The sequence below is a fragment of the Stegostoma tigrinum genome, chromosome 18 (genome assembly GCF_030684315.1).
Source record: "Stegostoma tigrinum isolate sSteTig4 chromosome 18, sSteTig4.hap1, whole genome shotgun sequence".
Classification (NCBI taxonomy): Eukaryota; Metazoa; Chordata; class Chondrichthyes; order Orectolobiformes; family Stegostomatidae; genus Stegostoma; species Stegostoma tigrinum.
In genome coordinates this window covers 18,765,163-18,791,225 of record NC_081371.1, presented here as the reverse complement: position 1 = coordinate 18,791,225, position 26,063 = coordinate 18,765,163, and the positions used below count along the sequence as shown (strand labels likewise).

Sequence of the window (26,063 nt, the reverse complement as noted above, 5' to 3'; positions counted from 1 at the left end):
TCCCCTCTGTATTTCTACAATACGATTCAATCTTACGACCTCTAAATATGACCTGATCTTTTCCTTCATTTCTCTCACTACAGCAGAAACCTCATCCACCTCCACTCTGGCGCCTGATACTCCCTGACTACCCCCTTACTTTGGAAAGCTCCTCAAAACTCAAACAACCTTCAGTGACCTCTCCTGAACTGTGCAACATGGTTTCAGTATCCGTTCCTACATTTGTTCACTTCCCCTGCAGGGGCCGTGGATTGTTTTGCACAGCTATCTTACAAAGACACTTAAAAATTTCAAATAGAAGACAAAACGCTATTTGAAAATCTGAAATTGAAAGAAAAATATGGCGGCGGAAATACTTAAACTAGTCGAAATGAAGACTCTGGATAAATCCCTTACGATTTTAACTCCCCAATGAAGCAGATAGTGTGAATGAGTGACAGCTATTGGTCTCCCTCACAGTCTCCCCAAACCCGCCGACAGCCGCGGCCCCAACTTTCGATCCTCGGCCTCCATACCTGTGTCCCCACCACCACGATTTGCGGCAACTGGATGATATCGGCCCCGACCGTGTTAAACACCTCCTGCAGCTTGTTAATGACGGGAATCAGCGCCTCCATCGCACCGCAGTGATAGCAGAGCGCACTGACTGACCGTTGCCCCACTTCAAACTGTCACCATTGCCTGCCCACGGGTTGGGGGAAGGATCTGTCCGCCTCCTGGGCTCGCCGCCGACGCCAATCAACGCGCACGCGCAAAGCCCTTGCAGTACCGGGCCGCCGAAATGGTCGCGTACTGCTCTCTGGGAATTGTAGTTCACTTCCCCAAACAGCAAACCTCAGTAACAAAGCCTTAGACTACAATCCCCGTCAACTCCTTCGGTAACTCTTCAAACTTGCTAGGATGTAGGCTATTTTGCTTGTGAATCTGTATTTGTACACTGTATACTTTTAGTTAACGCCTTCTACCTGTCATACTGCATAAATAAGGAAAATGCAAACCTTAATTTATAAATGTTTCTGTAATATATCAATGATATACTCAAGAAAAATCTACTTGAAGTGAAGACTTTTTAATACCAAAAATGTGCCTTCTGCTCAAGATGGAATAGATACATTTGAAATTAGAATTTGAAACTTTGAAAATTACATGGTATTTAAAGGGAATAAAGTGAGTAAAGAAACTAATTTGAAAAGTTTTGGTTTTGTTTCCAACTAATGTAATCTAGGCCGTTTCGCTTTTTAGTATGGAGGAGGTAGAACAGAGAGGAAATGACCTGCATCCTCAAGAGACAGGAAAGTCTCCATAAACACAAACAGAAGACAATGTGAACAGATAATTGCAAAAGTTAATGCTAGAGAATGTAGATTGAGAAACAGTTCACCACTGTAAGATAAAGAGATAGAACTGGAAGAAACAAATGACAATAGCAAAATTACCTTCCTCATTTCCTCATACTTGTTTGTAGGCTTTAACATGTTGACTACACATCCACCTCTAATTTCTGTCATTGAGCTGGATGGAACTACAGTAGCCTATTTACATCCTTATCTACCCAGCCAAAGCAATAAATTAATATGACAAACTGATACCTAGGTATCAAGGATCCAAGGATCTATTCTGGGCCATCTTATTTTATATCTACGCGCTGACCCTAGGTGACATTCTCTGTAAACAATGTCAGGTTCCACATATATATTTATGACAGAGCTCTGCTTCATTACCACCTGTCTCAACCTGTTTGACATCAAGTACTGGATGAGCAGAAATTTCCTCCAGTTATATAGGTTTCACTTCCATCTACAACACCATTCTACCGTTCCAATTTCACTTCTCTCTAGCAAACATCTAAGACTGAACCAGACAAGTGAAGCATTGATGTCATATTTGAAACAGATGAGCTTCTGTTCTATGCTAACACTACCTATTTTCATCTTCAAGCCAACCAATTCCAACACTGCCTCAGCCCATCTACTGCTGAAACTCTCATCTGTACTTTGAGACTTTTCAGACCTGTTTATTCCAATGATCACCTGTCCAGCCTCTCTCTGTGCTTCTCACACAAGAAAATTAAAGATTCGCTATCATTGTACCAATGCCACTGTCAATTTGCCTATTACTCCTGTGTTCATTGACCGACGTAACGATAGCCGGGAATGCACTACAATAAAAATATTAACTCAGCAAAGGGTTCTGTTTTGATAACTCAAGTGAATTATTGACCACTTGATTGACATCTTAAATGAGCTATTAGTTGTTCTGTTTGTGATCTCTTTTGTAAATCTTTCAATATTTATTTGGGCAAGATTAGGATGTGAAGTGTTGATGTCTGACTGACATTTTTACATGGTTACAGGAACAGCAGCTTTTGGTAGATTCACTAGCCAAAGAAACTATTTTCCAAATATCTATCCTACCAAACTCCTTAAGAATTTTTACAAATTTTACTTATGTCCTCAAAGGAATGTAGTATATGTATCAATTTACTACTTCGATTCTACACTAAAATAGCAGGAAAGATTCTCCAATGCAGTATATTTCTAACATTAGAGTTCCCAGAGAAATTAGATAGGCTCTCTAACCAGCATGCCTCTAAGTTTTCCCACTTCTGTGACCACCAATACTGTCTCAAGGGTCTTTACTCCCAACTCACTCCTGTATCTACCTTCCCAGAGCAAAAAGTGTGCATTGGGGTGTATTTTACTGAGGCAGCGCTCACAAGCTGGGAAACTGTTACAATATAAGAGGCTATTCAGCCCTTCATGTATGTGACTTTCTGTAATATCAACCTGGGAACATTCCCTTCCATCTGCTACACAATTCCTTTCACCATAGTCTGTAAATACTTTTCTCATCAAATCACATTTGAATCTGTCCTTACCACACTCAGCCAGTAATCTAATGTAAGAATGTTTTTCATGTATTTTTATTTCCATTGTTTGTCTCCTTAAATCAGTGCCTTCCAGTTATTGTCACTTCTGCAAATAGCAATATTTTTTAATCTACTCTATCCAAACGCCTAATGATTTTGAATACCTTCCTTTATTTTCCAATTACAATGAAGAAGTGTTTTGGAATTAGTCTTTTTTTAGTTTCAGATAAAACAAAGATCTGTGACCTGTCTGAGTTTGTCTAGCAGGCCAGGAAGAAGCTGGATATGAAATCAATTTCTGTGGTTCAGCGTACAACAATGCTGTGAAAAACAGCATTTACGAATGAGTAGGTTAAATTCATCGGGAGTTAATTTTGAGACTGGAAATGTTACCGGGATTAGGCTAGAGGGATGATCTCCAGGGAAAGGAAACCTCACCTCACAGTACAAGACAGTTCTACGATAAGAAGACACCAGGTTAAGAAAAGAAAACAAGAATAAAACCTCTTTATCCAAGAATCATCCTGGATCGATAGTGGGAGAAAATGAATATCCATGCTAAGTAAAATGTAAGTATAGCTGGAAACTGTGTTTCTTCAGGTGTGCCAAGAATACAAAAGGAGATATTCTGTTCTCTGGTTTAAAGTATAATTGCTTCCAATGATAGTGTTCAGTTAATAGTTTTTAGTAATTTATTGCAATAAATGTCTTAAAACATGAAGCCTGAACATGCCATTTCCTCAGCTCATAACTGGTTGTTCAAATTTTTGTAAAAAGAAATTCAGTCTCAACCGGGATAGGAACAAACTTTATCACATTTCCAGCCAGCGTTCTCCAAGGAGGACCATCCCAACTTCTCCAATCTATCCATTTCGTAGAAGGCCTTCACTATGGAACTGTTCTTGTAATCTCTTCTGCATCCTCTCCAATACCTTCAGATTGTTTCTAAAGTATGCCCACAATTAGACATATTATTGTTGACAGTCAACCAGGGTTTGCTTTTATACAGAAGCCTGCAATTTATAAAGCTCAAGATCTTACTCAGGGTGAAGAAAATAAATAATAATTCACTTTGGGAGTTGGCTAGACCTTGGAAAATTGTTGACCATACTAGTTCCATTTGTCTTGTTAATCGTTTCCCTCAACACTACCTGCCATCATCAATGATTTGTACACATATAATGACAACTATGTCATAAGAACCCGTGGTATTAGAGACAGTATATTCTTATGTATAGAGAACTGATTAATGGAAGGAAATGGTGAATGGCGATAAGAAATTCTTTTTCAAGTTTGCGGCCCATAACCAGTGGAGTTCCACAAAGATCAGTACAGGGACCCAACTTCTTACAATCTAATATTAATGACTTGGAAGTGTACTGTAGCCAATCTGCCAGTGACACAAGAATAGGTGGAATAGCAAGTTGCGAGGAGGATAAAAACTGTCTACAGAAAGATATTGATATGTTTAAGAAAGTTGGCAAATGCAGTAGTCGTTTAGTTTTGGAGAGAACAGAAGAACAGTATTATTTAAATGGAGAAAAACTGCAGAAAGCTAGAACACAAAAGAACTTGGGGTACAGATGCATAAAATACTGAAAGCTAGCATATCAGTTCAGCAGGTAATCAGGAAGGCTAATGAAATGCTGGGCCTTATTTCAAGGAATTGTGAATCAAAGAGTAGGGAAGTCTTACTGCAACTGTGCAAGGAACTGCCAACACTGCATCTGGAGTACTACGTGCAGTTTTGGTCCCTTTATTTAAGGAATGATATTATTTTATTGCAGGCAGTTTAGATAAGCTTCACTTGGATAGTCCCTGCTATGGAGGGATTGTACTATACGTAAAGGTTAAACAGGTTGGGATTCTATTCATTGGAATTTAGAAGAATGAGAAGTGACTTCATTTGAAACATAGGGAATTCTTAAGGGATTCGACAGGGTAAATGCTGAGAGGATTCTTCCCCTCTTGAGAAAGTCTCGGACCAGAGGGCATGGGCTTAAAATAAAGGAGAGGGCAATTTAAAATTGAGACGAGGAGAGGTTTCTTCTAAGGACTTAAGTCTTTGGAACTCCTTGCCCGTAGAAAGCTGCAGGGCAGAGTCCTTATGTATATTTGATCAGTTGGGAATGATGGGTTTGGGGAAAAGGGCAGGAAAGTGGATGTGAGGAATATCAGATCAGCCATGAACCTAGTTACTGACAAAGCAAGGTCAAGGGACCGAATTCTTATTTGTTTTTTTCCTTTAGTCTTAAATCTGTCTGCATCCGTACCTTTATACCCTTTATCTTCTCAATCCCCTTATCAAAATGTATCACTTCATACTTTTCAGTCAATTGTCCGCAATGCTTCTAAATCTTCTGTCATCTGTACCCTATATCCAAAGGCAAAGTTATTGATACAGATCTAGAAAAGCAGTGATTCTAAGACTCCTGAAAAACCTCAGTTCACGTCCAGTCTGAAAAGCAACTGTCACTCAGTTATTTTATACCTACACGACCATTACCCCTCTTAATTAATGTGCAGTAACTTTGCTGATATGCCTGTTCTGTGGCAGTTATTTGGAATTCTTTGGGAAGTTGATACATAGAACATCTACCACATTACCGTCAAAGATCTTAACCAACTTGGTTAAAAAATAATTTCCTTTTAAAAAATTAATTCTACCTTTCCTTTCTCTTTGTCAAAATGACTTAGTTTTGTCTTGAATTATTGTTTCAAAAGGTTTTCCCACCACTGAGGTTAAGCTGATTGGCCTGCACTTGCCAACTATATGGCCCTTCTGAAACATGACAGTTTGATGATTTTGCAGTTCACACTGCTCTCTCTTTTTTCTTTGGGGGGGGGGGGTCAAAAGCTTAAGTTACTTTTTATTAATAGTAATATTAATTTAATAATTAATAAAGTTACCATGGGTAATTGTACTTTGCCCTTCCTTCATTCCCACCCCAAATATCAGGCGCTGTAACACAAAAATTGTATTTGAAAGACATCTTAATTACACAAATTACAACTTTCATGTTTTTAAATTCATTTCCTGTTTTTCTACTGTGTGAAGCTTTTCCATACATTATGTACATATTTGTAAAAAGAGTCTTATGTAATAATTAATCACCTAATCACAGTAGCCATTTGTGGCCTTTTTCACTCAGTGAGCATAAAAGTCTATATATAGCACAGTGGTTCCATAAACAGTTGGCAGCAAGTAAATTTGAAAGAGGATTCCGAAAATCCTGAGTTTGAGAGAACATCCATTCAGAGAGTGCAATTCTGTCCCAGTTATTTTACAAATGGATGAAAGAGTTCAATTACTACCAATAAGAGATTCTAACTTACAACATGTGATCCTAAATGGGATCAATTCTTTGGATTCAACCTGTTGTTTTCCCATTTCCATTTAAATAAAAAGAATGATGCAGTAGAAGTACCAAATCTTCATATTGATCCAACTAGTATAATTGGTTGACCAAGGGGAATGGTGAACAGTCGTCTCTCTTCAGAAAAGAGATACTGTTAATGAAAAGTAATTCATTCAAAATCTTCAACACTTACACAATAAATATCAAAAAATTACAATTTGAAGCTTTTCCAATGTTAGCTCTGGAAGTCCATTGCTAGAGTTAATGGAAGCACCTCTCAGTGTTAAACCTTTACAATGACATGATTAGAACTCCCTGAGACTCCAGAATCTCCCTCCCACCCCCTTTTAAACTGATGCCTAAAATGATGTTTTTAAATTAAGCCTAAAATACAGATTCATTTAACATAACAAAATCACATCCACAAACTGTAGTAACTATTCTGCCAAATTGAGCCATTTGACTATGTGATAATTCTTCTTTCCAACTCTAAGCAATGATAACCCATTTGTCAGTATATGCTGTCCCAAAATTAGCACTTGTTCTGGTTTTGTCACTCGTATGTGATTAATCCAAATTCCACCATCCATGATCATCTGGTACCTGGAATTGGGGAAGAAAAAAAATCTTTACTGTTCGCATTTTCTTCAGAATCACTTTTTAAACAACCAGTCTCCTCCCAATTTACATCATTTACTTAGGGAGGAAGATATTAGTTAAATTCACATCTGGCCCAAAGACAGGTACGAAAGTATGCTGTGAAGAAGGCATAAGGAGTTCGCAGATAGATAAATAAGATGGTTGAATGGGCAAAATAATATTCTGGCGGACAGAGTATAAGTGGGGAAAATGTGAAGTTCACTTTGGCGGAAAGAATGAAAAAGCAGATCATTTCTTAAATGGAGAGCAACTATGGAATTCCAAGGTGCAGACATATTGGGTGTTCTAGTGCATGGGTCACAAAAGGTTAGTATACAGATACAGTACTTGAGCAAGAAGGCTAATGGATGCCATCCTGTAAGGATGTTATACTTCAGTCATATCTTTATTTTTAAGATTAAGATTATTTTTTAAATTACGACTCCTTTTAAGAAACTTCATAAATATGCTGGAGGTAGTTCAGAGATTTGCTGGTTTGAATGAATGACTTCTTTTGTGAGAATAAATTGGATAATTTCAGCTGGTTTCCACTGGAGTTTGGGAAAGTGAAAGGTAATTTGATTCAAATATACAAAGTTCTGAATGATCTTGACAAGGTGGGTACAGAAAGGATGTTTTGCCTTGCAAGTGAGTCCAGAGCCAGTTGGCATTGTTTTAAAATTACGACTCACTCTTTTAGGACAGAGGTGAAGTGATTTTTTTTGTCTCAGAGGTTAAGACCTCTAAAGACAGTGGAGACAAGGTCAATAAATTTTTAAAACTGAGCTAGATAGATTCATTGGGGGTAGATGAGAATGTGGAATTCAAAACACAAACAGGTGAGGCATTTTCTTATTAAATGATGGAGTAAGTTTGAGGGACCAGAATTGTCTGCTTCTGCTCAAATTTCATATGTTTGTATTTCAAATTGCAACCAAGAAAACAGTATTTAACAAAATGGAGAGAACAATGGCAGTTTGAAGACCGATTGACTACAGAGAAAGGTGGCTAGTGATATTAGCTGCTCTCGATTAAATAGGTGATGTAGTGAGAATTCAGCACTCAACCACATCAGTAACTTTAGGGGATTTGAATGACATCCAGTTATCAGGGTCAGAACCCAGCTCAAAATCTTTCCCAATTTTGAGGTTTCTGATAAGTCAGGTGACAGGTGTATGGACTTTGGAAACAGAGTGGCAAAACATTGCTGATACCCTTTTTCTAGGAGATAAACGTTGCTGTCTTCTCTGTACATGTATTTGAAAACGTAAATCCAAAGTGGCTTCACTGCTGTAAAATTCTACGTAACTGCTAAAGTCCACCGTGTACAGCACCGCCAAGTTTATAAAGAATAAATTAGTAAATCATAAAGGATTGATGTGCTGGCATCATTGATGAGATTCCTTCTCCATTCCTGGCTGTCAAAACCTTTCACTGATTCACAATTAAAAGTTATTCACAAGTGACATACCCCCTTGGGCCATCTGGAATAGCACTAGCTTTACGACAAAGGTCCAGCACTGTTGTGCCTGGCTCAAGGAGATTTTCAGAGAACGGTGCCTCTTTAAACAATTCTTGCAGTTCTTCATCTGACATAGTCTCTAGGGCATCCATACTACTATGGTAGAGTGCACTTGTACATCTGAAGAGAAAATGCAAAAGTATTGAACAGTGGCAACAATAAGCTGTAGATTAAGATTTGGTTATTAAGTTGGATAGCACAGAGAAGGTTGATTTGATGGATTGGTAGCTACATGACTTGGAGGAAAATTTCTCTAATTCTTCTTATTTATCATCTGGTTCAATCAGGCTCTGTTTCTCAGAGATAAAGCCCATATCCATACATTTATAACTCCAGGCTGTTGCAAGATTTGAACACACGACTTTCTGATTCTGAGAAGAAATGGCTACTAAGAATCAAGCTGGCACGAAAAAGAAATACATGAGTGACACTATCACTGGGTTATTTAAACAAGATAGGAAAAGCTATGAGATGAATACTGCCAGGACTGATTTTAGTGGCATATAAATCTAAAAGAGAAAGCCCCTTGCTAACACATGAAGGATTGTCAAGAGTACAAACTCAAGTGTAATACTCACTATAGAAAACACAAAGAACAGGTTTGTACAGATTTGGTTGGAATTTGAGCCTTCGCTGACATTGATTAGGTGTGTCGTGTTTGTCCTAAAAATAAATTCACTGCTTCTCTCCCTGTCTCTCATTTTCAAGACTAATCTAAAAACCACTTCTTTGATCAAGTTTTGGCCACTCTTTCAAATACCACATTGACTGTAGATAACCACTAAAACACTCTCCATCAGGCTATGAACGGTTGAAATTGTACTACTGTTAATTTTGGTTGTGTTAAAACACAAAGAAATCAGATAAATGTTGCTGGGTTATAGTACTATAATATTGCAATTATTTTGAGTTACTGTTAGAGTTAAAAACAGATACTGCTTGCTGTCCAACAAAGTACATTTGTCCTTTGTTTTATTAAACTCACTCATCTTCTAGGAGGCAGCTTCCATAGACACTACATAGATCAACGCGCACAGGGAGATGGGGAGTTGCCAGTGTTGGACTGGGGTGAACAAAGTCAAAAATCACACAACGCCAGGTTATCGTCCAACAGGCTTACTTGAAAACACAAGATTTTGGAACAAGCCCAGTGAGACAACGAACTAGGACAGTTGACCGAGAGAGATCTGTGGTGGAGCAGCCAAAGTGGACCCCTCCAGAGGGCCGTTGACCTGGGCTTGACAAGGATGCTCATGGTGTCAGGGAATTAGTGAGTACCTGATTCATCAGCCACACTCAAGGTAGCAAAAAACATCACCCAAGCACAAGGCAATGCCATCCATGCTCTCAAGACCAATTGCAACATTGTCATCAAACCAGCAGACAAAGGAGGAGCCCTCATCACGGAGAACAGCACAGACTATTGCTAGGAAGTATACGGTCAACCGAACAACCAGGAACACTACAGACAACTACGTGCTGATCCGACCAAACAACACACCTGTCGACTCAACAAATTAATCAAGACTTTTGATCCGGTCCTTCTGAGTACCCTCCACACTCTCATCTCGCGTATTTCTTGTGCAGGGGAATTCCACTGCCTTCTGCAGATACACAATGCCAACGCACCTGGACATCCCATCATAATAGGGAATGGGACCCTGTGAGAACACCTCTCTGGCTAGGTCAAGAGTATCTTGAAACCCAATGTACAGGGAACCACCAGCTTATGTTGCGACACTACAGATTTCTGACAGAAACTCAGCACCAACGGACCAGTTGAACAAGGAACATTCCTCGTCACAATGGACATTTTGGCACTCTACACCAACATCCTCCACAACGATGGCATCGCTACAACAGCCTCAATATGTCGATTTCCAGATGCCATCCTACAACTCATCCTCGCCCACAAAGTCTTCACCTTCAACAACCAGTTCTTCATTCAGGCACACAGAACAGCAATGGGGATCAGAGTTATACCCCAAGATGCCAAATTTTCATGCATAAGTTCAAACAAGATTTCTTTGCTGCACAGGACCTCTGATAATACTTTCCTCCTCTGGACTCATGGCTTGGAATCACAAACAACTACATAGCAATATCAATAAGTTTCATCTCACCATCAGACTTACCATGGACTACTTCTTTAGAATCAATCTCATTCTTGGACAGACACCTCAATAGTTCAGCCTACAGATAACCTCACGATGCCACACTTCTCTAGCATCCACCCTAAACATATTAAAACAGCCAGCCCTGTGGACAAGCTCTACACATACACGTGATCTGCTCAGATGAGGAGGAATGCAACGGACACCGGTGGGTGTTTAAGGACACCCTCATAACAACAGAATGTTCAACTCGTTGATCGCCAGTTCTGACGTGTCACACCTCCTCAGAAGTCAGACAGAGGACATGACCAATAGTGTTCCCTTTGTCGTCCAGCACCTCCCTGGAGTGGAGAAACTATACCATATTCTTCACAGCCTTCAACACACGTCAATGACGATAAGCACCTCGTCAAGATCTTCCCCACGCTTCCATTTCTCACCTTCAAGCAATGAACAACACCTCAAACAGACTATATTTCACAACAAACAACCCAGCCTTCAGGACAGCATCAATCATAATACCACGCAACTCTGCCATGGCAAACTCCAGAAGACGTGTCAGAGAATCAACATGGATACAACTGTCACACTTGGAAAACCACCCACCATGAGCACAGTAGAAACTCACGTGTCTCGGCCAATGTTGTCTATCTCATACGCTGCGGGCAAGGATTATTGGCAAGACCTTGCACACGCTATGACAACAGATGAATGGACACCGTGCGACAATTGCCAGACAGGGATATACCTTCCCAATGGGGGAGCACCTCGATGACAAGGACATTCGGCCTTGGAATTTCAGATAAATGTCCTCCAAGGCGGACTTGGATAGACAAGAACATACAGTCGCTGAGCAGAGGCTCATAGCCACGTTTGGTAACGGCCTGAACCAGGATCTTGGGTTCATGTCGCACAACAGGTGACCCCACCATATTATACACACTCTCTCCCCCCTCTCATCACCCTGCACGTGCTCTCTCACTCCCTGTCTCTCCCACCCACCACCACCGGACAGGCGCTTTCCCTCTCTTCCCCCTCCCACCGCCACGTGTGCTGTCTCTCTCTCTCTCTCTCTCCACGCACCCCCACCACAGCAAACGCACACTCTTTCTCCCCCCCACCGAACCACCACGCGTGCACGCACTCTCTCCCCCTCCCACCGCCGCACACGTGTTCTCTCTAGTGCCCCTCCCCCCCCGACATTCTGTATGTCTCTCTCTCTCACACCCACCACTCCCCAAAACACACAATTTGTAGACAATAAGACATTTTATAAATTCCTACTTTGGAAATAAAAGCAGTCTGACTCCAAGTTAAAACACAGACAGATTCTAAACAAGGCCTCATACCTAAAATGCACGGTCTGAACTGAGATGTCTCCTCTGGTATACTTATAAAACCTTTAGTTATCTCCAGGCAGTGACGTGAAAGACATTCTGGGATTTGCATCTTAATCAATCAAAACCCGCATCTCCTCTCTAACTAGTTATAGATTTAGCAGCCATTTTAGGATTGTTCAATACGTTTGCATCAGTTCTATAACACGTTGATTTTCTACTTTGTAAATTCTGTGTCTGATGACATCTGTCTCTAACACCTGGAGAAGGAGCCAGGCTCTGAAAGCATGTGTTTTCAAACAAACCTGTTGGACTATAACTTGTTTTTGTGTGATTTTTGACCTTGTCTATGCGGACAGTTTTTTATAAAATATCCGTGAACTTCATCATTATTGTTTCCTTGTAGCCACCCGCGCTTAATACTTAAGGTTGTAGAAAGGCCTGATTGAACTAAATCTCTGGTTTAAGGATTTGATACCTTAGTCTCAAGACTCACCTTTTGGCAGTATCTAGTCCTTCTTTACTGTGAACCAATTTGGTCACTTCTGCAGCTAGTCGTTTCTGGGCATTTCGCTTTCCTGGATCTTTTCTGTGGATGTCCATGATGCTTTCAATCTCAGGAAGTGGAATGAAGGTAAAAAGTTTTAGATACCTGAAGAAATCAAAAGTGCTGTTTGAGTAAGGGTGAAAAGAACATAATAGATGTATATAATTTATAAAAGGTAAAATAAAACCATGTCTCCATTAAGAATACATATTACTGTACATGGAATCAGCCTGTTGTAACAGGCTCCAAGGCAAATTGCACTTGATGTCCAACTTTCAAGTTCGTAACCTTCCCCACATTGCTACATATATGTACAGAAACAGGACATTTCACACTCCACTGGGGACAAGGAGGGGGCCAGGATAAAAATGTAGACATTCTTTTCACCAAACTACATGTTCATGTCCAGATTCTAACACAAAAAGGAAGAAATGATATTTAGTGAACGTCAGGCACTTACTCCTCAAAAAAAATTCAAATGTAGCAAACAAAGTCGAAAAGAACAAAATATTATCCGCAATTCCTCATTTTTTGATGGCCACTCAAAAGAGAGAAGACATTTCTTGCAGGCTTATGTTTTGAATAATTAGTAAGCAACACGATAATCATAAGCAAGGCAAAGACATCTCATTAATGACTGTGGTGCATAGCACTATAGGTGAAAGATGAGTTCACCAAGTGCAAGGAGGCACACGGGAGAGAACTACTTAAGTAAATCATACAACTGCAAGTAGTAGTATAGGAAAACTCATGATACTAAAGGGTCATGTGTCACGTGGACATGATGCCTGCATCCTAGCATCTTAGTAGTGCCCTCAGAAATTGTAGATGCATTGATTGTAATCATCCAAAATTCCCTAGATTCAGGTAAGATCCCAAGAGTTTGGAAAACTTCAAATGCAACACATCTATTCAACAAGAGGGAGAAGGAAATAGGAAACTAGAAGATAGGCCAGTTAGCCTAACTGACAGGGTAGTTACTGTGGATGTTTCCACTCGTGGGAGAATCAAAATGGCAGTTTCAAATCAAGGAGTTTCCTATTTAAGAGAGAGATGGAGGAATTTCTAATTGAGAACCTCATTGATCTTTGGAGTTTTCTTCCCCAGGACCAGGAGAAGTGGGTTATTTAGTATATTCAAGGCTGAATTAACAGATTTTTGATCAACAAGGGAGCAAATAGTTTTGATCTGGGCAAGAGTGGAAAGACAGGCAGGAAAGTAGAATTGGGGCCACATTCAGATCAGCAGTCATCTTCCTAAATGCTTGTGCAAAGTCCTAAATCCTATAATTAGTACTGTCACAAGGTTTGGTCTCATCAATTTAACAGGAAAAGAATAGTTACTTAAATGGAGGAAAACTGCAGAAAGCTGCAACACAAAGGAACTTGGCAATACTTGCGCATGAAACACAAAGTTAGCAAACGGCTGCAGCAAGTAAGCAGGAAAGTTCATGGAACTATTTCAAGGGTGACAGGGTATAGAGTAGGGAAGTCTTACTGCAACTGTCCAAGATGCTGGTGAGAGCATATCTGGAGTACTGTGAGCAGTTTTGATCCCCTTATTAAAGGAAAGATATCATTTCATTGAAGGTAGTTCAGAGAAGGTTCACTAACGAACAGAGGGATTGTCTAATGAGCAAAGTTTGGGACTCTACTCATCGGAGTTTAGAAGAACGAGAAGTGATCACATTGAAACTCTTAAGTAAGACTCTTAAGGGGATTGACAGAATAAATGCTGAGAGGATGTTGCTCCTTGAGAGCATCCAGGACCAGGGGGCATAATCACAGAATAAAGGGAAACCAATTTAAGAATAAAATAAGGGAGGATTTCTTCTATCGGAGAGTTAAATCTTTCAAACTCCTTGTCGCAGAGTGCTGTGGGGGCAGAGTTCTTGTGTATCTTTACGGCTGAGATAGATTGATTGAGAATCAATAGGGAAACTGAAGGTTACGGGGAAAGGGCAGGAAAGTGGACACAGAGGGTTGAATCAGCCATGATCCTTCAGAAAGACGGAGCAGGCTCAAAGGGCAAACTGCCTACCCTTGTTCCCATTTCTTATTGTCCTACATCTGAACTGAGAAGCAGATCATGCATGCTACTGTGGCTCTTAACAAATTACAGGTGATGGTGAATGTCTGTGCGAGCATAAACTGTGAAAGCTCCAGATTGATATTCTAACAAGATCAGAAGAAAAATAATCAAAATTGGGTTCCTTCCTTCAGAACAAGGTAGATCTGAAATACTGGTAATGTTTTTGTTTGTATTCGAGAAGTGATACTTACCTATGAATAATTTAACTATCTCTTTAAAAACATAATACATGGAAAATAATGGTGAAAAAGCACAGTCACAATGCAACTGTACTAATCAAACCATCCAATCATTTATACACCTGACAAAGAAATCTGGTATTTTCAAGGATTTCTAAAAGATCCTTAATTAATAAATCATATTTTACCTTGCATCAGATAAGAACTTTCTGAAACATAAGAAGAAAGAACTTGCCTTTCTATATTTGAATCTGGTTGCCTGACAAAGTACTGGTAGAACTCAAAGGGTGAAGTCTTGTTTCTGTTCAACCATATTGCATTTCCGGCAGTTTTTCCCAGCTTGTCTCCTGATGAACTGGTTACAAGTGGTACCATGATGCTATAAACGTCTTCCCCAGTCACCCTAAAGAACCATTACACTGTTTTAAAAGAAATGTACATCACTCGAAGATTCAACACATGAAAAAAGCAAGGATTCGGAAAATCGAAAAAAACAATGAATTGAGATACTTGCAAAGAATATACTTAAGGGAGATGTGCTTTACTTGTGTATAAATTCGTATCCAGACATCATGTTACCCAGTTGATCTGTCCCTCCCAGTTGGATTCTGCAATTGTGATGTTGATTTAAATAATAAAAGTCGTATGCCTGAAACATCTGATAAGTGAACTCTGTCAAACTCATGCCCTCTGGGCTCTTGAGTCGGGACTGTACGCTGTGTCTACTCAGCATGGTGCCCATCCGAAAGTGTCGACCCACTGTATCCAGGAAACTAACTATCTCCTTCTCCCTATACCAAGACCAGTTATCGAGAATACTGAGCGGCCCCAAACTGGCGGCTTCGGCATCATTGCAGAAGCAAAGACGGTGGTTATGGAAGACGCTGAGGATCCCCTCCTGGATGCCCCGGGCGTTCTTCTGCACCGCGTCCGCACTCACGGCCTCCCGCTCGCTGCTGCGGCCGCTCGGGTCACCCAGCCGAGCTGTGGCTCCTCCCAGTAGCACCAGGACGCGGTGGCCAGCCCGCTGGAAGTGCAGCAGGCCGATGACAGCCAGCAGATTACCAATATGCAGGCTGTCGGCAGTGGGATCAAAGCCGCAGTACAAGGTCTGGGGCCCGGATTCGAGGAGCTGGGTAAGGTCGCCGCCCTCTGGGAAGATGTCCTTAAAGATGCCTCGCCGGTGAAGGTGCAGGATATTCCTGCAACTCTTACACCGGCTCCGAACTCGGACTGCAGCCTTTCCGGCGGCCGAAAGGAAGGATCTTGATCTCTTGATGAAGGTCAAAAGCGGACTGCCCGACAACACCAGCACCGCCATCTTAGCCATCACCAGGTGCATTGTGGGAACCCGTGAGGTTGAACTGAGTCCCGGATGAAGCCTTGGCTCCAGGGCGGCCCGTTGGAGGCGGCGCGCGCAGATTGGGTGACTGTTCGGTCCGCCCTGTGTTTGTTCACTTGGTCAATATTTGCGCGTCAGGGTCGCTGCGCTGTTCCAGGGAGAGCTCAGCGCAAGGTGGAAGGGCGAATATCTCACTTTCTGCTCGAGTGCCTTGCAACCTTTTGGACTCAATGAACTCAATAATTTCAGTGCCCGACACTTTCTCCCACGACCACACCCCCCCCAGACCTTGTCATCCCATGGACTGCAACCACTAACAATCCATTACTAATACTAATCATCCATGGACTGGAAGGCCCTGGTACAAGTCCCATCAACTCCAGAGGTGTGTGATAACATCACGGAACAGGTTCATTAGATACATGGGTTAATTTTTTTAAAATTACAATTTAGTAGCTGTTGATGCCCCAGGCTGACCTTTACAGGTTCATTTTTCTGTCCAACTTGTTCTGTCTCTCTCTCTCTGTAGGTATCATCTCCACCTATCGCTTTCTCGCTGCCTGTCCTGTCACCCTATCTTCAACATATAGAGAAATAGTTAGTGGATAGCCAGAGACTTTTTCTCAGGGCGGAAATGACTATTACGAGGGGGCATAATTTTAAGGTGATTGGAGGGAGGGTATTGAGGAGATGTCAGAGGTAGGTTCTTTACACAAAGAGTGGTGGGCATGTGAAATGCGCTGCTGGCAGTGGTAGTGGAGTCAGATACTTAAGAGACTTTTAAGCGACTCTTGGATAGGCACATGGAGGATAGTAAAATGTAGGGTAGTTTGATCCTAGTAGGAGAATAGGTTAGCACAACATCATGGGCCGAAGGGGCTGTGCTGTACTGTTCTACGTTCTATATGTTTTTTTTTCTTGGCTACATCGACTTCAGAAGAAGGGTCACTGCACTCAAAACATGAACTCTGCTTTCTCTCCACAGATGCTGCCAGATCGACTGAGTTTTCTCAGTCACTTCTGTTTTTCTTTCTCATTTCCAGCATCCTCAATACTTTTGTTTTTCTTTTGTTCAGCAGTTCAACTGTTGGAGATGTCGAACTATACTCAAGGTACTGGCTGGCTTGCCCTAGTCATGTAAGCTCTTCCTCTGTTGTGTCACCTTTGTCTGTGACAACCGTTAAACACCTCCCGTGAAACATGGTGTTGGCAAATGGTGCACCTTTAGAGCTGTAACAGAGCCCGCTCCAAACCACCTGCGAGAGAGGCAAGATGAATTGTCCAACTGAAAACCTGTGTATTTCCTATGCTGTAAAAGAGCCAACTGCTGAAAGAAACAGCAAGGAAGAAGTTAGCAAGTACACTCATATAGTTACAGCATTGAGTATTGATGCCAACAACATGGGTTCAATCATTACACTGGCTGAGATTACCGTGAAGGACTCTGCTCGGACTCTGCCCTTACCTGAGGTATGGCAACCCTATCTCTGATGGTAGAGTACTCCTGGGGTCTTCTGGGATGATGCTGACTTTATAGCATGGAAAGAGGCCCTTCACTGCAGCTTATCTACCTTCTAGTCCAATTTCATTTGCTCGTAGCCTTGTATGCTATGTCATTTTAAGTTTTCACCTAATACATTCCTTTATTTCAGAGACTGGAATATAAAGTCTGGAATATAAAGCACTGGTCAGACCACTGCTGGTATTCTGTGCATGATTTTGGTACCCTTATTTAAAGAAAGATGAACTGGCATTGAAGGCAATCCAGAGATATTTCACTAGATTAATCGTGGGTATGGAAGGATTTTTCTATAAGGAGAGATTGAGTAGGTTGGGGTTTTGTACTCACTGAAGTTTAGCAGAATGAAAGGAGATTTTATAGAAATGTACAAGGTCATTAGAGGGTCTGCCTGGGTAGATGCAGAGAGGTTGTTTCACCTTGTGGAAGAGTCACAGAAGACATAAGGAGTCACCTATTTAAGATGGGACGACGAGTTTTTTTTCTGAAGGTGGTAAATCTGTGGTTTTTTTCATTGCAGACAGTTGGGTTGTTAAGCATTTTCAAGGCTGAGGTAAACAGATTTCTAATCTTTAAGGAAATAAAGGCCATGGGGATAAGGCAGGAAAGTAGAGTTGAGGATGATCAGATCAGCCATGGTCTCATTCATTGGCAGTGCAGACTCAAAAGACTGAATGCCCTAGTTTTACTCCCAAATCTTAGAGTATAAATATTGTGTCATACCCTACCTCTACCATGCCTTCAGGCAGTGAGTTCCAGATAATTTTGAATTTCTGGGTGAGTCAAATGAGGTAATATTGGGAGTAACACCAGCTGACAGCAACGATTCCCAGTGAGGTTGTAGAATGTCTAATAGCTCACTTCAGTTATTAAGACATTCAATAATTGCGATGAGTAACAATAGCTCACACACTTCCTAAAGGATTGGGGAATTCAATACAATACATAATCACCACACTATACCAAATTTAATAGAAAGTCAGAGGCAGCAGTGAAAATCACCAAAGGGACCACGAAGAAATCCAACACAAATTTATGCAAATAACTCTTGATCGGAGGAACACATTTACTGAAGGCATGAAAAATAGCCCAATCCAAAGATTAGTGTCACACCATACCCAACCCACATATGGCAGAAAGACTTCCAAACCAGAAATGAATGAAAAAATCAAGGTGAAACAATGAAAGGTCATTTACAAGAACTGAGCTATGGATAGCCAGTCAGAAAGCAAGTGTTCAATGTTCTCAATAAATGTTAGCCCATATAGCAATTTGGGACTTGTGCTGAGCAGTTTTCATCTTGATTGTACAAGGTGAATGAAAACACCCAAATATGTTCTAACAACTGCAGACACATGCTAAAACTTAGAGAAGCTGGTCAGTCATTGTAGGCACTTCTGTTGCTGGTCTCACTACTGGCATAAAGCACAGAATATCATCAGTCCCAGATATCCACTGTCACCAGCAACAGAAATGAATCACCAACAACAGTTACAGTGGTAATGGCACTTCCCACAGGAAATACACTTTCTGAAAAAGGAATATCAACCTAGCAATGAGCAGATATCAGAGAACAGCCACCAACAATATGCATGTCGACTACTGTGAGACCTGCATGATTATCGGTGCAATGCATGTGCAGAGACTTGGAAACTTGAATCATTTTCTTTGTGATCATGTAAATTGGGTTGCTTGCATGACTCACAACTGTAAATGATAGTGCATCTGTTTCATTTTATGTACAAAAAGGGATATTTGAAAAGATGCGATTGTATTTAGTGTGCTAGCTAGTTTGCCATTGTTGTGTGACTCCTGTCTCCACTGTCGTTGTCTTTGTGCAGTCTGTACAAAGCAGCAATTAAACACATTACTTGAAACACAAGCTATTATCGTAAGATATAGTAGAAATTGCCAATGCTGGAGAATCTGAGTAACATGGTGAAGAGCTGGATGAACACAGCAGGCCAAGCAGCATCAGAGGAGCAGGAAGGCTGACGTTTCGGGTCTAGACCCTTCTTCAGAAAATCATAACTTGTTTAATTGACACCCCAGCTTATCAGAAATAAAAGTTGTAACATACCAATATGTTGAAGCAATACCGCTGTCAGTCCCTGTCGCCTTTGGTTTGCATAGCCCTCAATTGGTTTTGCATATAAATTAAGAAATTGAAAAACATTGGTAATTGATGCAAAAAAAGTGTAGGTGATTTACTGTTGTGGAGAAAATGTTCAGTTATTCAGAGCACCTCTGGATATAAAACAAGAAAAAGAAAAGCACTATCAGGAATGGCTTTTGTAATACAGAGATAGTGTCCCTGCCATGAAGTCAGGATACCTGGGCAGGTCCCACCTGCTCTGGAGCTGTATAATAACATCTCTAACTAGTTTGATTAGAAAATATCTTTAGTTCTGCTGGCCCTCATTTATATTGTTCTTTGGTGCATTGGTAGCATTCCTTACTCTTGGCGAAGAGATGTGGATTCAAGATCCACCTGCTGCAGAGGCATGTAATAACATTACTAAACAGGTTAATTAGAAAGGAGACACATTAAAAAAAACTGTTGTCAGCGTGAGGATGTATGTGCGAGTAAGTCAGGTGACAAGGACAGCAGAGGATGTAAGAGTCTAGTAACGATGAGGTAGGAGGACTGGACAGTTTCCAAACTGAACCATCTACTATCTGGGTAGCCAACACCGAGCTAGAGGTTAGACAACATGCTTTCATATTTAGTGGTTGAAAAAGAAAACGATCTAACAAACTGAATTTAAAGGATTTTGTAGATGTAAACCAGGCTGTACAACTCTAGTTTTATATGGTGTAGCTGCAGGATAATCATCCAATATCAAACAGCATCCTTTTTAGATTCCAAGAAGGAGCTCAAATGAAAACTGAAATCCAATATGTATTCGGAAACCACTCCCCCCACCCCACTCCAAACAAAGCGGGAGGAGGTCTCCAGTCATATTAAAACTGTAGCATGATAATTCAACCAAATTCTGCCGAATTGCTGGTTTGGAAGATTGCACTGATAGGACTGTCAGTACCAAATGTTTTACAAAACATTATTTTTAAACTAGAATTAATTATTTGCTCATTAGCTCTTTTATTTATCACTGGAAGTGAAGCTGATTTATCTATGATGTAGATAACAACATCTGAACTCTTGCAATCTTTAGAGATGTTCCTTCCATTAGTCTGGGTTGGATTCAAACTTGGCTTACAAATGTAGCAACAATGTGTGCCTTTAGTACAATAATTATGAGAAAAGGTTATTTTTGTTGCATAATTAAGGCATAAATTCAACATGAGAACTTGATTTTAAAACTTGTCTGCAATTTCAAGTAATATAACCTTGTGAAGGAGATCTTTCTATGACCTCCATATGACCTCCATGCTTGCAGTGCCATTACAAAATTCTTGTTGAACAAAACCAAAGACAAATAATATGACTGCTTTTGTCATTTATATAAATGATTTGGATGTGAATAAAGGAGGTATGATTAGTAAGTTTACAGATGACACCAAAATTGGTGGTATAATTGACAGCGAGGAAAGTTACCTCAGAGAACAATGGGACCTTGGCCAGATGGGCAAATGGACCAAAGAGAGGCAGATAGTGTTAAATTTAGATAAATGTGAGGTGCTGCATTTTGGAAAGGCAAATCAGGGCAGGACTTATACACCTAATAGCAAGGTCATGGGGCGTGTTGCTGAATAAAGAGACTTCGGGATGCATTTTTATTGTTCTTTGAAAGTGGAGTCACTGCTAGACAGAATAGTGAAGAAGGTGTTTGGTATGTTTGCCTTTATTCATCAGCACATTCAGTATAGGAACCAAAAGGACTGCGGATGCTGTAAATCAGGAACAAAAACAGAAGTTGCTAGAAAAGCTCGGAAGGTCTGGCAGCATCTGTGAAGAAAAAATCAAGAGTTAACATTTCAGGTCTGGTGACCCTTCCTCAGAGAATAGGAGTTGGGAGGTCATGTTGCAACTGTACAGGATGTCGGTTAGATAACAAGGTGTGGAGCTGGATGAACACAGCGGGCCAAGCAGCATCTCAGGAGCACAAAAGCTGACGTTTCGGGCCTAGACCCTTCATCAGAGAGCTCTCTGATGAAGGGTCTAGGCCCGAAACGTCAGCTTTTGTGCTCCTGAGATGCGCTTGGCCCGCTGTGTTCATCCAGCTCCACACTTTGTTATCTTGGATTCTCCAGCATCTGTAGTTCCCATTATCAGGATGCTGGTTAGGCTGCTTTTGGAATACTATGTTCAAATCTGGTCTCCCTGCTATATGAAAGACATTGTGAAACTTGAAAGGGTTCAGAAAAGATTTGCAAAGGATGTTGCCAGGGTTGGAGGGTTTGAACTAAAGGGAGAACTGAATAGGCTGGGGCTATTGTTCCTGGAGTGTCAAAGGCTGCAGGGTGACCTTATAGAAGTTTATGAAATCATGGAGGGTATGAATAGGGTAAATAGCCAAGGCATTTTCTCGAGGGTGGGGGTGTCCAAAACTGGAGGGCATAGGTTTATGATGAGAGTGGAAAGATTTAAAAGGGACCCAAGGGCAACCTCTTCATGCAGAGTGTGCTACATGTATAGAATGAACTGTTAGAGGTGTTGGAGACTGGTAACGTTATAACATTTAAAAGGCATCTGGATGGGTATATGAACAGGAAGGATTTGGAGGGAAATAGGCCAAATGCTGACAAATGGAACAAGATTAATTTAGGATATCTGTTTTGGATTGATGAGTTGGTTCAAAGCATCGTTTTCTGTACAGTACATCTCAATGATTCTAAAACTAGTTTTCTTAAAGGGATGGCACCTAGAGCTAAAGAAAACTGATGTACTTTTCAAATGGAGTGTGATACCATTCGGACTAAAAATCCTCCAGAAACTTACCATAGACTGAGAATCAAGTGGTAGCTTGGACTTCTTAACTACGATTCACCTTGGTAATGTGTTGGTATATAGTAACACTTATAAAGACCGTTTGGAACAACTAGAAGCATTGTCAGAATTACAATCGTGATTTTATGATAAACCTTGCAATAAGTGAATTTGCAAAGTTGTGAGTAACCTACCTAGGGTATATAGTTGGGTAAGGAAAAATCCTGCCAAGGATAGGAGCATTTCAGGTATTAATGTTGTTCTCTGCACCTAAAACTAAATGAGGAATTTAAAATTTTCAGGGGACACGTAGTTACCATCATAAGTTTGTTCTAAACTTTGGTGCTGCAACTGCTTCACTAATAGATTGTGTCCAAGATAAAAACTGTAGTGATATTAATGAGGTCAGCCAGATGGACTTCATAGAATATGAGTTTCCTGATTGGGGCTGTTAATCTGTTCCAATCAGGGAGCCCTAGCTGACAGATAAGGAGTGTCAGACACCCTGTTCACTGTGAGATCTAGTTTTGGTGGAGCTGGATTAGTGTCAAGGACTGTCCATGTGTAAATAAACGGTGACCTAGTGATGGGAAATTAGCCAAAATGGAGAGCTGAATAGGCTGGGGCTATTTTCTCTGGAGCATCAAAGACTGAGGGGTAACCATTTTGAGGCTATAATGTCATGAGGGGCATGGATAGGGTGAATAGACGTGGTCTTTTTCCTGATGTAGGGGAGTCCAATCTAGAGGACATAGGTTTAATGTGTGTGTATGGAATGAGCTGCTTGAGAAAATATGGAGGCTGGTACAGTCACAACATTTAAAAGGTATCATGCATGGGAATATGAATTGGAAGGGCTTAGAGGAATACGGGCCAAGTACTGGCAAATGGGACTAGATTAACTTAGGATATCTGGTAGGCATGGTTGAGTTGGACTGAAAGGTTTATTTCCATGATATGCAGCTGTATGACTCTGTGGAGTTATTTCAAAAACCAAGGTAGTGTAGTCAGAGGAATGCCAGGCATCTTTGAGAAGTTGAAAGCAGTCTTGATCAATGAACCAGCCTTACTGCTCCATATTTTACTAAGCTCTATAAGGTAGCAGTTCATGCTGGTGACTTGGGAATAGGTAGAATCCTATTATGGGGCAGACATACAGAAATCAGTCAGATACTTTTCTAACAAGCTTAAATTAGTGCCAAAAGGGATGCTCTACAGTGAAAGAAGCAAACCTATGGATTAAATATACAAGTATATGTCTGTCACAGCCAGTTAAACTTAATATAATCCCCCAGGCTTTGTGGGAAAATTGAAATACCAACATACTAGACTATTTTAATGGCAATTACTAATGTATTTTCCCCCCCATAAAATTTGTTCAAAATGTATGAAAAGATCATGTAATTTCTGATGTTATTACACCTGTGATGGGAGGAATGCATTGATAAACACATCACTAATATAAATGTCTGGATTCAATTACCAAAATGGTTAATTGCCTCTGTTTTGTATTACTATCCTGAGTAAGAGTGACTTCCAACAGGTTTTTGTTTTTATGAAGTTAAAATACTCAGTTCATTATAACAGAAACTTCATCTTAAAACCAGTGGCAAATACTCAACATCTAAACTATAAAATGGAATTAAAACTTTATTGCCTTAATCCCAAACACTGACATACTTTGTAAAGACCATGTCTTTGTTTTTATTTTTCTGTATTTTTGATTGTGGACTGAAATGAGAAAAGAACTCTTAAAAACAAACAATTGTTGGAGGATTGCTGCATATTTAGAAAGCACGTAACCTGGCACTCATTGCAATCCTCATATATATAGCTACTTCTTCAAACAGTAACTGAAGTGTAGTTTGTAAACAAGCTGGAGGTGCGTGGTTCTGTACAGGTGAAGATTTGGTTGGTTCAAATCATTATTTACTCTGGACTAATGACCATATTAACTGTATTAATTCAGTTTTAATATTGTACTGATTGGAACTTTAAAACCAAAATATATATACATAATTTTCTTGTGCCAGTGATTGACAATATTAACAAACGTGGCAAATCATTTTCAATTGAAATGTACAAGTATCTGGTTTTAATTTTCCATGCCCTCTTGACTCACTAACGGAATGTTAGTCCTAACTGCTGTTCAAGCTACAAAGCCCACACATCTCTTCATTGTCATTCATTCATAGGCAGGCCATTTGAGTTCCTAACTATTTTTACAGAATGTTTTCTAGTTTTCAACTTCTCAATTGTGTGACTGGCTCTCGGGTAGCTGAACAGCTTAGTACTGTGAACAAGAAAGGGAGAAGCTTTACAACCTCCCCCAGCTTAGGAACTCCCTCTGTTCTTTGCAGTAAGAAGTGACTGTGAGCCTGAAGAAAATAAAATTATTTTTCCTCCAACAGTTGTTATAATCTATGACTTTTAATTCATAAGAGACCATTTGTAAGTGAACTTGCTACCCTAAACCTCTCCCGAACCAGTGGAAGCATTCAAAAAAGGAAGACAGAGAAGCAGCATTCTGAACAGCACAAGGATCATTCCAGCAACCCTGGCGAACACAAACCACTGAACTGCCTTCCCATTTCCATAACATAATTATTTTTTTATTTTGTGTGAGAGTAGGCAGCGGGAGGGTGTAGATGTTTTAGGGAGATCATTGTTTTAAATTGAAACAGAAATTGCTGGAGAAATTCAGCAGATCTGGCAACATCTTTGGATAGAAAGCTATATTTCCATATTACAACTTGTGTGTTGACCAATTCTGCATTTTCATTGCACATTTTCTTTTATTGATAATTTTGTATTTGATAAAGAAAACAGGTTAATGGATCTTTTCTTTCTAATATATAAAAGGATACAATTGGTCATATTTGGACTAGGGCAAAGTTTCTTTTAATTTATGTTGGGTCCTATGGAATATAGGATCTAGAGAAAGACAACGCTGCTCCTGTCGCAGTTGTAACAGGGAAATTTTAGGAAAGCTATGTTCTGGTGATGTAGTGAAAGTACAAATATCAGTTAAAATTCTTAAATCAGTTATTAAATGGTTAGAAAGGATAATATAGCCAATGCATACTTTTAATGTAAAAATTGAAACATCAGAGGGTAGTATACATACATGCGCTGGGTTCCTTAGAACAGTGGTACCACTTTGGTGCATTTAGAGAATTGGAGTTCCCGTTTTAATTTTCCATGCCTTGTGGCTCAATAATGGAATGTTAGTACTAACTGCTGTTCAAGTTACAGAGCACGCACATCTCTTCATTGTCATTCATTCATAGGCAGGCCGTTTGAGTTCCTAGCTATTTTTAACAGAAGTTTTTCTAGTTTTCTAGAGAAAGATGAATACGTTTGGAATCAAGATGAGCAGATTAAAGCTAATTGAAACAAATTAGCTACTGCTCCTGACATTAGTTAGCTTTACCATTTCCAGTGGGTAAGAAAATTGATTTGAAAATTATACCTCAGATTGGTTAATATGATCTGATTAGTAGCTTGCTAAGTGACTGTACTGGCAGAAATGCCCTCTTTCAGCTAAGACGTTAAACATTTCCATCTCTTTGCTTGGATGGTGCAAAAGATGACATGGGACCAATTCAAAGAAGAGCAAGGGAGTGATCCCCAGAATCCTGGTCAACATTTATG

At 40.3% G+C, this 26,063-nt stretch overlaps 2 protein-coding genes across 7 annotated transcripts in view; both read right to left on the bottom strand.

Moving 5' to 3' along the window:
- The window catches only part of dnm1l (dynamin 1-like), a 65,561-nt gene extending 64,823 nt beyond the window's left edge, over positions 1-738 (bottom strand). For 3 of the 4 annotated variants that reach the window (XM_048548550.2, XM_048548555.2, XM_048548551.2), the window contains exon 1: positions 516-738. In XM_048548550.2, the coding sequence (XP_048404507.1) occupies positions 516-617 (102 nt within the window). In that variant the 5' untranslated portion in view covers positions 618-738. The remainder of the gene's footprint in view (positions 1-515) is intronic. The other variant, XM_059652373.1, reaches the window with a different exon arrangement.
- A 2,809-nt stretch (positions 739-3,547) lies between these two features.
- yars2 (tyrosyl-tRNA synthetase 2, mitochondrial) lies at positions 3,548-15,997 on the bottom strand. 3 transcript variants are annotated; one of them, XR_007249370.2, is made up of 6 exons: positions 15,203-15,997; positions 14,893-15,060; positions 12,337-12,492; positions 8,339-8,509; positions 5,143-6,831; positions 3,548-3,814 (listed from the first exon to the last, which is right to left on the bottom strand). XR_007249370.2 is itself a non-coding variant. In XM_048549265.2 (5 exons), exons 1-5 carry the CDS (start codon positions 15,985-15,987, stop codon positions 6,666-6,668), a joined length of 1,446 nt encoding a protein of 481 aa, XP_048405222.1. In that variant the 5' UTR covers positions 15,988-15,997; the 3' UTR covers positions 3,548-6,665. The 3 variants fall into 3 exon arrangements, 1 of the variants encoding a protein (XP_048405222.1); XR_007249371.1 differs by having other exon boundaries at positions 5,780-6,831; XM_048549265.2 differs by having other exon boundaries at positions 3,548-6,831.
- Between the last annotated feature and the right edge of the window lie 10,066 nt (positions 15,998-26,063).